General features: G+C 29.3%; 1 protein-coding gene and 3 long non-coding RNA genes across 5 annotated transcripts; 2 read left to right on the forward strand and 2 right to left on the reverse strand.

Annotated features, from left to right (window-relative positions):
- Positions 1-62: 62 nt before the first annotated feature.
- LOC108905626 lies at positions 63-1,703 on the reverse strand. Of its 2 annotated transcripts, XM_018708585.1 has the most exons (6): positions 1,569-1,703; positions 892-984; positions 782-826; positions 375-443; positions 269-298; positions 63-214 (listed from the first exon to the last, which is right to left on the reverse strand). In XM_018708585.1, exons 1-6 carry the CDS (start codon positions 1,651-1,653, stop codon positions 147-149), a joined length of 390 nt encoding a protein of 129 aa, XP_018564101.1. In that variant the 5' UTR covers positions 1,654-1,703; the 3' UTR covers positions 63-146. The 2 variants fall into 2 exon arrangements, with proteins under 2 accessions (XP_018564101.1, XP_018564102.1); XM_018708586.1 differs by lacking the exon at positions 892-984 and having other exon boundaries at positions 1,569-1,701.
- A 4,646-nt stretch (positions 1,704-6,349) lies between these two features.
- Positions 6,350-7,680, reverse strand: LOC111691462. Its single transcript, XR_002762954.1, has 3 exons — positions 7,554-7,680; positions 7,113-7,255; positions 6,350-6,399 (listed from the first exon to the last, which is right to left on the reverse strand). It is a non-coding gene; the product is annotated as an uncharacterized LOC111691462 (long non-coding RNA).
- Positions 7,681-12,147: 4,467 nt separating this feature from the next.
- On the forward strand, positions 12,148-12,855 carry LOC108905576. The gene is made up of 2 exons (XR_001964273.1): positions 12,148-12,325; positions 12,680-12,855. It is a non-coding gene; the product is annotated as an uncharacterized LOC108905576 (long non-coding RNA).
- Positions 12,856-14,460: 1,605 nt separating this feature from the next.
- Positions 14,461-15,046, forward strand: LOC108905580. The gene is made up of 2 exons (XR_001964274.1): positions 14,461-14,615; positions 14,877-15,046. It is a non-coding gene; the product is annotated as an uncharacterized LOC108905580 (long non-coding RNA).
- Positions 15,047-16,169: the final 1,123 nt, after the last annotated feature.

Genomic DNA, 16,169 nt, shown 5'->3' on the forward strand with positions numbered 1-16,169 from the left:
GTTTGTGTAAATGTTTTTTCTTAATTAATTTGAGCTATAAACATGTAAAAAGAATACGGGTGGAAATTGTTATAAGTTTATTTAATCATACTGTAAGATTAAATAACAAATTATTACTAAGTAAAGAGGAAAAAGTTTCTCTATTTTTAAGATAAGTTTGGTCTTGGTGTAGGTCTTGGCAGGTAAGGACGTCCATCAGCTCTACGAATTCTTTCTGCAATATATGAAAAATTAACATAAGTATTAAAAAAATAATTTCTTGACTCACCATTAGGTCTTGAAGACCCAGCTTCTCTCACTGAAAAAATAAAAATACGTAAAGTAATAATAACCACCAAAATTTGTTGTTTTGAATTAAACATTAAAAAACTTACAAAACTGCGCACGTTGTTCTTTAGTCAACGACGCCAGCGGACTGACAGGTGGATGGGGTAGAGCGTGATCTGAGGAAATTTCATTTTATATTCACGTACATCGAGATTGACAGAAAGACCTCTTCTCGGTTTTCCAGAAAGTTGTCATAATTATTGTTTTTTTTTTTCAACAAATCAGAAATTGAGATTTCTCATCCTCTATAAAATCGAAATATAGCAATTTATAAACAACCAAATAATCTCGCTAACTCAGTAGATAAAAGTAAAATTAAAAGAAATATTACTTTCATCTTCACTTTGTGTGCTACTAGATTAATTAATTTGTTTTGTTGTTATCATTTAATTTTGATATACCGAAATCTGCTTCTGTTACACTTTAAAAATATTTAGAAATATTACCAACTTACTTGCTTTAGGTTGCGTCTTTATTTCTGGTTCAGGGGTTAATACATCTGTAATAAAAATCATTGTTAAACTTCGGACACACTACGCAGTCTTGAAATTTGCCTGCACATACGTGTTAAAATTGTCAGTGTGGATGCGATCGTGACCAGTTTCTTCAGTTTAAAAAGAAATGTTTGAAATAACATGTCCGAATCAAACATGGAATCTATAAAGGAAGTATTTTTAAGAGAATTTATAGAAAGTTATAAAGCACATCCATGTTTATGGCGCATTAAAACATTAAATCTAAAGAATATATGGATAAGAAGAAAAAATCAGCTTGCACCACCTTTATCTGTTTTTAACTGATTTTTTGGGTTTTAATTTCATGGAAATTGCTGCTATTGAAGCAGCTTTTAAGTTAATTCTTTACGTTTCATTTTTAATAGAAATAAACTTGTACACTACATTTTCCCGTGTTGAAAGATAACTGAAGAAACTCTCAGTTTTGGTTTTGAAGTGTGCATGTAAATCCGGTCGCTTTTCAGGCGGCCTGTACAGGCCACCTGCGTACTGTGTAGCCAGCTTTAGATGTAAAAGGGAATACTTTAACCAGTGTTGGTAAGTTCCGAGTTCTTATCAGTTTCTAGTTTTTGTATAAGTTTTTTGACAAGATAGATATTATTGGAATTCGAAGAACATATTGATAATTTTTGATAGTTTGTCTAGAAAATACAATTATTCAAAGCAAAATGAAACCGTCCTTAATAAAAATGACAAAATGGAAATTACTTAATATCTTTCACTTACCAGGCTTGGGCAAATTTTCGCCATTTGCGTTTAGAAAACAAACAGCTGATAATCCTACGAAAAATAAGACAATCTTAGAATTCATTTTGATCTTGACTGGATCAATTTGATACTGCTATATTTAATAATGGCAGTACCTTTATATAGGCTGGCTGCATATGATTAAAAAGGGATTTTAAGCTTTATTAACTGGGGAATGAATCCCCGACAGTAGCTTCCTCGGAAGATGCTAATTAGTAACACGAATAACAACAAGCAGAAGAAGTGTGGTTTAACACGATATATCGAATTGATATGAATTAATAAACATTAAACGTATTTAACTAACAATAGGTGTTAAAATATGAGAATAATAAAAATATCGTTATGTAACTGGTGAATCGTAATTTGTTTTTCATCCCATGTGAAATATGTTTATTTTTGTGGGTAAAGATTGAATAGTTTTGTTTTTTTGTGTAAAAATATTAGAAGTATTAATGAAAGGCAAATTTGCAATGTTTTCGGTTATACGTGAATATGATTAAGTCTCCATAATTTCGGATCCACTAAACACGAATCTGAAGTCATTTTGGCATCAGAATGTAGAATTTTTGAGAAAGCGTTCCCCAAACCTTCTAAAAATGGGTTATTTATGTATATAATTAAGCATAGCATAATAGGGTTCTATCAAAAGAATGGATCACCATGTTGTTTCGTGCGCCTGTGTTTAATATTTTTATTTGACTGCAAGGTTTTCTTCGTATAAAATCATAATTATTTATTGGATACCTAATTAAAGAAATAAATATTTCATCTCCCAAACTATTTTAACTAGCATATGGCGTGATCGAGGTCCTAGACCAAGAAATAAAGGTAAAAAATCATCGAGAAATCGTGAAAATTACTAGGCGTGATTTTATTGTTGAAAATAAGTCTTTGGAATGATAATACAAGAGGTGTCTTATCTCGTGGGTGATGAAAAAAGTATAGCGTCATTGTTTTTTATCAACAAATAGATAAGAAATTCGTCATTTTTCGTTCTACGCGTTATTGTAAAAAAACTATTAAATCTTAGCAGAAAATGTTCAACAGACGATTTGATCTAGAGAGAGAACTCATCTTTAAAGTGAGACTTTATAAGTTAAAATTGCTTTATAAACAAAAAATTTATTGCAAAATTAAACGAAAAAAGTGCTTTTTCTTTAATTGTTAATAACTTTTTAAATAATTAATAAAATCTTACCAAATTTTCTCAAAATGTGATTTTTTATATCCTTAAGAGATGTGCAAAAGATGAACTCGATCGGTCAAATAGTTTTTGCAAAATTCCATTTATTTATCCCATTTTTGCAAAAAAGGCCCATTTTCAAATGACTATTCTTTTTGGGCCCATTTTCTTCGAAGGGATAGCAAATATTCTCTAGTTAAAAAAATATTAAAATAAATTAAATGTTTTTTCAAATTTAGTTGCATATAATTAATTAATAACAAATATGTCACTTTTTTCCCTAATAAACAAATAAAATAACTCCGCGGTTTTCAACTTTTGAAAGAAATTATGTACATACACCATTCGAAAGATCGTAAAAAAACCTACAAATTGAAAAAAAGTTTCTACAATCAACAGGTCCGGATTTAGCAATTTTTTTTTTTAAATCAGCAATATTAAGACCTGAAATTTTAACATTTTGTAAATGAAGGTTTAAACTTTATGCCCTGTTAATTTTAATTGAATTTGCCCATAATTGATCAATGCATAGCCCGTCAAAATAAGGGTACGCGGGAGTAGCCCTTAAGGGAGTGGTGGTGGGGGGATCTTCCTCTCAACCAGAAAAAAACTGACAATGTGAAATTTGTAATATCTCAGCTTCTATGTAATGTAGAACCTTCTTTTTTTTAATTAGGGGTAGCTCGAAAAAATTACTTTTGGATTATTTCTACCCTTGTAAAACCACCCCCTTAAAAATGAATTTTTTGAAAAAAATTTTTTTTGCATTTTTTTTATTTGAAATATTTTAGACAATAGTTCTCAATAAAAAAATGTTGTCAACCCTTCAAACTTAATTTAACTTCCTCCACCCCCAAATTGAAGTTGAAATTTATAATAAATTGTAAAAAAAATTCTACTGTTTGTATATATGGAAATATTTTATACCTATATTTTTATACTAATTTATAAATAAATATATTAATAATAAAAATTTTACAAAATAATTAATCCTTTAATCAATATACATAATCCATAATTACATAAAAAGTATGAAAAACTAAAATAAAAATATTGATTTTTTTGGGGGTTGAGGGTTAAATTAATTTTGAAGGGTTAAAATAATTTTGACAACATTTTATTATCTAAAACATTTCAAATAAAAAAATATGCAAAAAAATGTATTTAAAAAATTTATTTTTAGGGGGTAGGGGTGGTTTTACAAGGGTAGAAATAATCCAGAAGTAATTTTATCGTCGAGCTACCCCAAATTAAAAAGAAGAAGATTCTACGTTACATAGAAGCTGAGATATTACAAATTTTACATTGTCAGTTTTTTCCTGGTTGAGAGGAAATTGCTCTGTGATTTAAAAAAAAATTGCTAACTCCGGACCTATTGTCGTAGAAACTTTTTAATTCAATTTGTAGGTTTTTTTACGAGCTTTCGAATGGTGCATATAACTTCTTTCAAAAGTTAAAAATCGCGAGATTATTTTATTGGTTTATTAGGGAAAAAAGTGTCCTTTTATTTGTTAATAATTATATAACACTAAATTTGAAAAAAATATTTAATTTTTTTTAACTAGAGGATACTTGGTGTCCCTTCGAAGAAAATAAGACCAAAAAGAATGTTTTAGTCATAACCCTGCCCCGGAATAGTCATTTGAAAATGGGCCTTTTTTCCAAAAATGAGATAAATAAATGGAATTTTGCAAAAATTATTTGACAGATCGAACCCACCTTTTCTCATCTCTAAAGGATATAAAAACTCACATTTTAGGAAAGTTAGGTAAGATTTTATTAATTAAAAAGGACTTTTTCCTTTTAATTTTGCAATAAATTTTTTGTTTATAAAGCAATTTTAAGTTATAAAGTCTCATTTTAAAGGTGAGTTTCTCTAGATCAAACCGTCTGTCGAACATTTTTTGCTAAGATTAATAATTTATTTACAATAATGCGTAGAACGAAAAATGATGAATTTTTTACCTATTTGTTCATAAAAAAAACAATGACGTTGTACTTTTTTCATGACCCACGAGATAAGACGCCTCTTGTATTATCATTCCCAAGACTTTCCAACAATAAAAACACGCCTAGTAATTAATTTTCAAAATTTTTCCTTTCCTGGTCCATCCAGAGATATTCGCGAAATATGAGTATAAGAAACGTAGGTGGTGCTCTGTATATTCCAACAGTTTATTATAAAATTATAAAATCTGTTCGGATTTTTTTTTTGCCTAGACTAACCTGCACTACTTTCTCAGAAATTCAATGAACCGTGAACTAGTCAATAACATTACGAGATAGTAGATCCAAAAAAGGCTCTTAGGAAAATGTGAATCCCCCTTGTTTGTGTGTTAAAAACAATGTCATGTGTAGGTACTTCAAAGACTTATAAGAAAGAAAGTACGTATCGTGATAAAAACGTTTTATTTACTCGTTGATATTTTCTACTAATAAGTTTTCACAAGGTCAGTTCTCACTGATTGTGTTTGTTTGGTAAAATATAATGTAATTAATACTGAAGTGAGTTATAGCTTCTGTTTAATGACGTGCATAAACTTGAGGCTAAATAAATATGAAGTTACGAGTATAACCTAGTAAATGTCTTTTCATTAGTATCGGATAAATAATGGGCAGGGATCCCCAATTGCAATAAGTGCATTATGTATGAACCATGCACTTATTGCAACGTTTCTCTGTTTATTTATTTATGATAATTAGCTACTATACCGCATTGATTTAGAAAGCAGCATATTTAGGAGATATATTTTTCGATGAAAAATATGGACAATTCGTAGTTTTATACATTATTATAAAGGATTAAACTAATTAAATTAGGTATTCTATTTTTTACAACCAACTACAACTGTAGCAGAAAACAAATAATGTAATGAACGATTTTTGAAGATGTTTGAGATTTATTTCACGTGCCCAAATAAATGATATATACCTACCAAGAAAAATAAAACAACTACATAAGATCACTATTTTTGTATTAAATATTTAATTGGGCATTTCGCAATTACAATGAGGCTAAGTATTTTTAAATATTCATTAATTTTTAATGTGGCAAAATCACTAAATAATTAAAAGAAGTGCCAAATAGTGGTACAAATTAACAATCAGCGGCAATACAGTATTATTAATATTATTATTCAATAGCGACAACCCTATAGTAGGTATAATTAAATTATTGCTAATACGAATATAATATTTTATAAATATTGATTTAATAAATTGTGTAAACAGACGATTAAATACATATTAGATCAACAGTGGGGTATTATTCAATATTAATAAACAATGAATCAGTATTTAATTTCAATTAGATATGCATAGTGTGTAAAAGAAGGTTTGTAAACTGCAATACAGAACAGAAAGAAAGAAAAAAAAATGGTTACTCATTATCTGACGAAACTAAACATTAATATGTTACTGGAAACAAGAAATTGGAATATAGTTCAACAATTATTTTAAATTTCTAAGTAACTGAAATTAATTATATGATTGTTAAGTAAGGAAAAAACATAACAAAGTTTTGTTTAACTTTTGTTTATTGAAAAAATCAAATCACTGCTATGCTGTGAAAACATATGAAACACAGAACATAAAATTGGATTGAATGGTAAAACTTTGAGTGACCTAATAGGTACCTTTACACTTACGCTCAATCGTGAGCGACTGGAGCGCCCCGTTCCATTCGCGCGTATTTTCCTGCAATCCTGAGTGTCGCGTTCTAAAACTTTGTTGTTAAAAATTTACACGCCCCAATCGCACGGTATTGCCTGCGCGGTGAAATGTGACATGATAACACGGCCAGTGTAAATTGAAAAGTGTCAAGTTTCTCGCGCGATAGTCGTGGCTCGTGGAGTGTTAAAAATTTCAACAGTTTTATAGACGGTTTGTTCTGAAATGGAGCAAATTATAAACAAAAAAAGAAAATTAAAAGTGGCTTATTTTTTCTTTAGACTTAATCTTCCATAAAGATGGATAGGATTTATATAGCTCAATAAAATTTGTAATTGTTTCTTTTGACCAATATCGTGCATCTGCCATAGTCTATAAAAAAATACAAAAACGCTTACAAATATGCGAATCCTAGGTAGCTATGTTTATATTAAAAAATTTAAAAAAGTACTTATCGCCTTTTAAGAGTAAACTCCACAAGACCGCGTGAAAATCGAAGTAAACTTTACCCTACGTGAAATTTCCGCATGAAAACAACTGGCGAAGTAATGCAGGATTTGACACGTCTAAGAACCGCGCGATTATATACATTTACACTAACAAGCTTTCGCGTGTGATTGGAACGGGGCGCTCCAGTCGCTCACGATTGAGCGTAAGTGTAAAGGTACCTAATGGTGATTACAGTCACAATGCCCGTTGAAGCAGTACCTGCAGTACTGATCGCATTTGTTGGGGTCACATCCTGCAGCTGCTCTTACCTCACGGACCAATTCCAGAGGCTGTGTCAAAATCCCTTCTTCGATTTCGGTTTCTGAAAGAAATGAGGCCGATTAATGGTGAATACGTGGTTATTGAAAATACAAATAGCTGTCAGCTTTCAAATAGTCAATCAAGATAGTCAATATCCGCCTCTATAATAACCAGATTAATCTATTATCATTTATATTATTTTTGGACTTCTAAATTAAGTAAATTTTATTTTAATACTCATTGCGTCGATCATAGGGTGCCCTTTAGGTCCTCCATGGTTACATTTGGTCATATAGGTGGCAAATATTGTTAAAATATGATATAAAAAGAACTTTTTTGTAAGATAAAGAAATAATTACCTAGATCCTTGTTAACAGAAGCTGCAGAATTACAGCAAATATATGTGATAAGTACAAATAGGAAAATTGTAAGTTTCATTTTTTTATGATGCTATGGTTTAACTTTAATACTGACTTGCTGTCGACTGTTTTATATATATACTTACTGACCAGGGTAAAATTTTCGGACAAGGGGATTTTTATTGCATTCGAAGAAGTACTACAAATTTATTCAAATATACGTAAATAATTAATTTTTATTGCTCAATTGGCAACAGTATGGTTGCTCACCGATCGTGTTTATATTAGATAATTCGAAATGTTTAGATTTATTAAAAATAACAAACATTCTATGTTTAAACTTTTCTAAGTATTCTGTTATCAAAAAACCATGTATTAATAATCCAACTAAAATGTTGCTTTATTAATTTTTAACAATAATGAAACAGTACAAAACTGTATAAAATCATTTCGGTATGGTCAAATTATTAAATAATTATAAAAAATAAAAAGCAGCTCAAGTTAAACAGAATTCATATTGCCACTGTTTTCCTATGGTTTTATAAATGCTAGTTTTATTTGCAATCGAAAACCTAGATTTAATCAAAATTCTTAGAATTAGATCAGTACTTTTTATATAAAAAATTAATGTTTCTTTTTTATTTTTTTAAGTGAAAATTTTACAATTTTATTCAATACTGTATCGATTTCTTTTCACACACCATTGAGTGAAATTTTCACTCTATTAGGATGAGTACCTACAACTAAAATTTTATAGAGAGAATTTTGCTCAAATCTGAATTTCTGCTTACTATCAAGTGAGTAACTTTTGAGTCTATTCTGAGTATGTAAAACCACTTAAGAGTTGACTTTTTCTCTAATATGATTTAAATTCAACTATTGTTGAGTAATGTACTATAAAAATTTCATTAATATCTGGAGTGGTTTTGCACCACTTTATATTCTCTTTAAATTTGAATTTAAATATCATTGTCTTAAAGTAATAAACTATTAAGCTGCCACAGTGGTGTCTACACAGATCTGTTTTAGGAATAATATTTTAGGTCTCGATTAAAGCAATTATTGGTTAACTGATCGGACGAATAGTTTGCCATAACCTATATCGTATACGTTACAGATACGTAAGTAAGTATATAGATAACAATTTAACCATCCGTTTATTTAACCAAATATTAATTGAGACTCAATATATTATTGTTTTTAGTTGTTGTAATCATACCACTGCATTTAAATATAATTGTCACCAAAATAACCATTTAAACGGATACTTATTCAGCACTACACGCCATACACCACACCACGAGGTGGATGACCTAATGGGAACGATGGGAAGAGACAAAGACAACGCACGACAACCATATACTGGGGTGGGGTCACTCACTAATGAGGACATTTTCCCAGATTTACCTACAATTGTACTAAATACGAGTTTATCTGCAGAATTTATTTAACGGGTACCTATATTTGAGTTTTAGTTCAAATATTTAGTTATTTATTTAAATTTTATGTGTTATAAGTTAAAAGTTCAAGGCTATTTTGACAAAAAAAATTGATTTTCACCTGATCGCTTTTACATTAGTATTAGTACTAATATTAGCAGTTTTACAACCTGTTAAATATTAAATGTCATTTTAAAAATTTGTTATAAATATCAAGCTAAAATTCCTTCGGACTGAGATATGTTCCTAATTAAAGTATATATCCTTTATTACTTGTGTATCATTATAGTCATTACATTAAATTTCTAAGAATCTTTCTGATACTGTTTCATAAACAAGTACCTTCATATCAATTAACATGGAAAACCATGAACCTTTATTGAACTTTAAGAGATTAACTAAATTAAATTTATTTCCACTTGACCAAAAAATTCCCCTAAAATTGTTATATAAAACGTACTGACGAATATTGGATTACTGTAGTATAAGTCCGAATAGGCTGAAGAAAACAGCAAAAGTAAAAATGAAAGTTTCATTCATATTCTTGATTTTCGTTGTCGCTGTCGTCTGCATTTTCAGCAGCACTGCTTCTGGGGTAGAAGAAGAACCAGGTTAGTTAATTTTTGAATTGCTGTCATCATTGTTGAACATTTTTATAAATATCCTAAATGTACACAAAGTATAAAAATAATAGTCAATTCGTAGAGATTGTTTTCACCATTCGAGAGACAAATATTGATTCTGTTCTTTTCCAGTGCGTCGAGTTGCAGAAGGACATAAACCTTCTCATTTACCTCGTCCAACAAATCCAGATATTATCAGACCAAGGAGAGATACTTGCACCAGATCAGCCTGTAGAGCCTACTGTAAATCCAGACATCCTGCATACAGCGGACTGTGCATTAATGGAAAGTGTGACTGCTCATAAAAACTAATGTTTTAAACTTTGTTCTAAATAAAAATTATAACAACATATAACTATATTCTATTTCTCGTTAGTATTTTACCTGGGAAACTTAAAAAAGGTAACATATTGATCAGATACATCACCACACCGAACTTCAGACCAGATACCAGTAAGAGTAGAGCAGAATCTAAAGATCGGCAACATCCGGAGAGCCGAAAATTTAAAGTGAGGGTTGCTTCAAGACCTCTGCGGAGCCATCATAGGCTGTGTTGGAACGTCTACTCTATTATTTTGCAACTCATATAGCCAATTCAGTACAAAGAATCTGTCTCACTATTCATTATACAGAGCGTTTATTAGGAACGTGAATACACTTTAATGGTTGAAATGAAATAAAAAAAATTTTTTCTAAAATATTTCTGAAGGCGCTTGAAGCAGAACGATGAAACTTAGACCAATGATTTACCTAATTAAACGTAAAAATTGACTGAGTTAGGATATACGTGTACTAGTGGTAGAGATACCGGCCGTTAATTTCTGTTAAAACATCAGAAATTCGACGCTAATGAGTATTTAGAAAATTTTATCCATATCATTTAAAGTAATTTTTCACAAAAACTTATGACATTTGTCATAATTTCATTTGTTATCAAACTTTGAATTGTCGGTTAAGCATTTGCTTGGTCAGTGGCACATATCGATGCACAAACAAAGGATAAACACCTAATTATACATTGACTTTACGTGGTGTTCTGAGAAGTCGTCTTCTCCATATATTAACAACAACGAAAATGATTTTTTTTTAAAGATGTGTTGTATGTTTAGCCAACCTAGAATTTTTTATCAGAAATATGGTTAAACTTTCTCAAACCAAATGTAAAACGATAATATGAATACCGAATTATTTGAATATGATTTTTTCAAATTTATTTAAACATGGAAAATAAGCTACAGTCACAGTGACGAAAATTTGGTGGAATTGAATATAATAGCTTCAAAGAAATGAATAATTTTTGGATAATATATTGATATGATCATTAAACTTTCATTTTTCATTTATTATAACTTTTTCGCACTTTTCGCAAATTTATAATTTGTTTTCCAATACAAAGTCCAAGATTACTACTTTTTTGGCACAAAATAACAGCATTACTTTTCTCGCGATTAATTTTTTAATTATGATTTATAGGAAACGACAATATTTTCAAGATCCTCCTTTATTTTATTTGAAACATCATCTACTTTAGAATAATAATTTTTTTTGTAAAAATCGTGTATAAGTTTGCTCACATGAAATTTTAAATTATGGAAAATATTTGCTGTATGTACAATAAGAAATAGTAATCAACTCAACATAGACTCTGAAGATGAATTTTTAGAGACAAAACGTCTGCTGAGGCAGTATAGTACTGGGGGTCATGAAGGCTTGCAAAAAATATAATAAAATTTCCAGGGTCGTTTTTAAAAAATGGAGTTGATGATGGTCCTGGAGAGACGAAACGTTACATATAAAAATTGATTAGGTATGCCATTCGATAGAGGGCAAAAAGTGGCCATGAGAAAGTGTTCTCCTTTTTTCAATATCACCTCAAACAAGGCTGAAATTAAACAAAAACGAATTCCCAAAATTTCGGGTTTTTCAAATATTTCGAAAACTAATCATGTTAGCCTTGATTTTTTAGAGGTATAATGTTGGTCCCCTGATTATGCAACTTTGCCGTTATTTAAACTACTTCGTATCTCTTACAGTTTCCGAGATTCCTGTAGTGAGAAGCGAATTTATAACTGCCTGTAGATATACATTAATTATTTCTGAAAACAATAAATAAAACATGTACAAATTTGCTGATTTTTTTTTTGTAACTATCTGTATATTGATTATATAAAATTTCAATTTATCGATACTTCTATTAATTAATTAGGTATTTCTCCCACATCTCCCACATCCATATCCCAAAGCACAACACAGGTAATATCAAATTAGGATTTATTTCAGACTATCTTTTACTTAGTTAACTGAAATTTTTAATTAATACATGTACTTTAAACACTTAAATCAATTTTTAAGTGTCTTAAGTCGTTACTTGTTTCAGAGCACACATATTGATTAACATTTTAATAACAATTTTGCTAATTACCATTAAGGTTATAGATTTTCTTGGTATTACTACATAAACAAACATGTACACAAAGTGAATTACATACTAATATTGGATTCAGGTCACGCGCCCGCAAATCGAAAAACCCCCTTAGAAATTCTAGTATAAAACTTACTGACGATCTTTGTATTGTCACAGAACGCATCTGACTCAAACAGAAAACACAACCAGTTACCAAAATGAGAGTATCCTTCATATTTGTATTTTTCTTCATGGTAGTCGCTGCAGTTTTCGGCAGTGCTGTTTCTGAAGTAGAAGATCATCCAGGTTAGTTATTTTTTTCCTCCACTTTGCATATTCTTTACTGTCGAAGAGCCTATGCACATATTATTTGCAATATAAGTGTAACTGTAGTATTTATGTTCTATGAATTTAACAAACTCTTGAATTGTCTTTTACATTAATTCAACAATACATTTTTTGTCATTGTCTCATAGTAGTAGTATTTGTTATGTTTTTTTTTTAACTACTTATTTCTAAATTAAATTACACATGCATATTTTAAATTCATAGGACATCTTTTCCTAATATATGTTGGATGCCTTTTAAGGCACCATTGTCATAAATTATAACACAAACTTTTATATATATATATATATATATATTTTTTTTTTTTTTCAGTACATCGTGTTGTAAGGGCTGATAAACCTCCTTACTTGCCTAGACCAACACGACCAAGGCCAATCCATTAAGATGCTGCTACTCCAGACACTAATCTACAATGGATAACTAACTACCACGTCACATATTGTTAATAATTATTTGCTATATGTTCGAATAAAACCTTATTTACTAAATTCATACTTTTTTCTTACAACTCTCTTCATCTTTAAAATATCACCTCGTTTCGCCAGATAAATAAACAAATCTAAATAAAAAAGGTTATATCTCGCCCACATTAAAATAAATTTAAAGTTATTTTGGTACTGCCATTGCAGTGGCAAGTGTTTGACTTTTTTGTTTTACAACAATCTTAGGGAAGATTTATTGGATTTTTTAAAAATGCTTCTTTGAGGAAATAGACGGTGCTGAAGTTCAGAATTAATTTTGATTATTTTGAAATATTTCCCAGTATATTTTTTCAAAAAACTTGAAAGAAAGTTGCACTATTTATGTCTGACCATTCGCGTAAATTTGGTGTGACAACTCGCTTTTTGTTTTAGAATTTCTACCTTACCTTTTAAAATGTCATTATTTGGTTATTTATCCTATTTGAAGAAAAAAAAATCATGATTTCCCAGTAATGTATTCCATTTTTGAGAAATTCGACTTTTTATAAGATATTTTCTATATTTAATCAGTTTGGAATTTATTTGATCAGGAATATAGTCAATCTTCCTCAAACTAAATGTAAGACGTACGTTGAAAATAAGCTAGGCCATGCATAGTAGAAACGAATAACTTTTGTACAATATATTGATATGATCATCAATCTAGTTTTTTATCTACTAAAGCTCCTAACTAAGCTTTTCGTACTTTTCACGAATTTAAACTTCAATACAATTAATTATCCAAAATCTAAAAAATTGGCAGAAAATAACATCACGTTGCTTTTCTGAGGACTAATTATTGAATTTTGAACTTTTAGAAAACGACAATACTCCCAAAATCCTCATTTGTTTTATTTGAAACATTATTTAGAATAATCAAATGATCTGCATACATAAAATTTTAAAATATAGAAAATATTTGTTTAAAAATAAGTCAGATATGTTATTACCAATTTTCACTTTTTGACAACGACCAGCTAGACAACTATGAAAAGGAAATTGATATCTGATTCTCTAAAATCAAGCCACAAGGATTGTTGTCAAATTTCGGTCATTTAAATACTATTAACGCGGATAGAAGAGACAGTAGATTAATAACAGGGTTGAAACTTTCAGTGTCTTGACTCAGAAAAATAGAATTTCAGTTTTTTAGCACTTCTCTTAATTAATTAGTTTTTCTCTTACTACAAAAAAACTGTAATTTTCAATACACAATATTTCGTGCCAAAAGTCAAAGGTTTCATTTACAAACCTTAAAAAACACCATATGGCCCATGTGACATGGGTACTGAGTTTAATAATACCGAAAAATGGTATTCATGTCCAGAATATCAAATTAGATTTTATTTCTAATTTTTTATAACTAATTTTTATTGAAATAATTAAAATTTTCAGCTAATACCTACATGAACTTAGACACTTAAACAAAAAGTACCCAATTCGTTAATGAAAGGACACATAATAATTAAAACATTAATAATAATTTTACTCATTATTATTAAGGCTGTAGAATTTCTTGGTATTATTACATAAACATACATTCCACGCAAAGTAAATTACAAACTAATATCGGATTCAGGTCAACGCCTCACAAAATCGAGAAATCCCCTTACAAATTTCTTGTATAAAACTTACAGACGAGCTCTATGTTGATACAGAACGTATCTAACTCAAACAGAAAACACAACCAGAAGCCAAGATGAGAGTATTATTCATATTTGTCTTTTTCTTCATGGCAATTGCTGCAGTTTTCGGCAGTCCTGCTTCTTCAGTAGAAGATCATCCAGGTTAGTTACTTTTTTCTACACTAAATATTTTCTATAACTCATATGGTTATTGTAGATATAACTTACAACTTACAATGTAAGTGTAACTGCAATGTTCTTGCTTTGATTACTCTTAAACTGTTTTACACGAATCAATAGATGTATCTTTTTCTGTATAAGTTCATAGCTCAATATCTTTTTTTCAGAATACCTTATTTTGTGTTTTTCATTTACATATTTAGAATGAATAGAAGAAACTTTTACATTGTCTTTTTTTTTCAGTACATCGAGTTGTAAGAGCCGATAAACCACCTTACTTGCCTAGACCAACACCACCAAGGCCAATCCATTAAAATGCTGCCACTCCAGACATTCTGATATACCAACTTCATCGAGGAATGTTAATTATTTTTTTGTTATCTGCTCGAATAAAGTGTGATTTATTAAATACATACCTCTTTCATATTTTTTTTAACCTCAAAATATTGTTTAATTTCGCCACAATGTCTAATTAAAAGAAAAAAAAAAATTGATGTGACATATACACTATGACATACGTTTTTTAGCTTATATCTCGCCCAAACTAAGAAAATTGACAAGAGTTTAGTTTTTTAGTTCTACGATCATTTAGAATCACTGCATAGTCTTACACAAAAAGGTCTGATCATTACTTGTAGTGGTATTATTTTGTAACAAAATATTTTTAACCATTTTAAAAATAACACTTATTGAAGCAATATGATCAAATTCAATTAACTAAATGCAGAAATATCATTATAGGCTAAAATTTTGTATTACTAAAAAAATACCAGAAATGTAATGCTTTCATTGCTTGTAGACAGTTTAAATTTTTTTTAGAGAATTACAGTTCTACCATGTCTAAACTATTGAAAAACGTTAATGACGATGTTTTTAACTCCACCGAATTTTCTTTTCCTTCCTTCCACAATTCTAAAAAATATCAAACTATATTAAATATACAATTAAGAGTTATATACAGTGGACACATCTAGGTTTGAAGGTTTTCCCAACAGTTCTTAATGGTTGAACAGTTTCAAGATTTTTGCTACGTCATCAATTTAGGCTTCTTGACATTTCGAAACACAACAAATCTTCAGAATAAACTCTAAAACACAGTTTCAGTCATATCTAGTCACGTAGTGAAATTGCATGCCTAATTCGTTTATATTCTACTTATTGTATTTCTAAAATAGCCAAAGATATTGGAAACAAATTTCTCCTTTTTTGTCATCAAAGGTAAAGTATTTAAAAATATATATATACTTTATTATTATTAGTTTTCTTATTTTTACGTTATTTTAAAGGCACTAAGTTAAATCAAACTAATTTAAGTATATTTCTAAAAATTGACACTGACTCGTTTTATAGGATTTTGAGAAAAATGTGGATTTTATTTGAATATCTTTAAAATAAAGTTAAAAGTATTTTAATTTGCAACATAAGAATCAAGTTACGATTTTCAAAGTACATAATTTTATATAGCACTATGTTTGTTTTTGCTCAGTACGTATATCCAATATAGTGACAATTTTTATACAGAATTGCGTAAAATGA

Source organism: Anoplophora glabripennis, unplaced genomic scaffold (assembly GCF_000390285.2).
Source record: "Anoplophora glabripennis isolate ALB-LARVAE unplaced genomic scaffold, Agla_2.0 scaffold53, whole genome shotgun sequence".
NCBI classification, from domain to species: Eukaryota; Metazoa; Arthropoda; class Insecta; order Coleoptera; family Cerambycidae; genus Anoplophora; species Anoplophora glabripennis.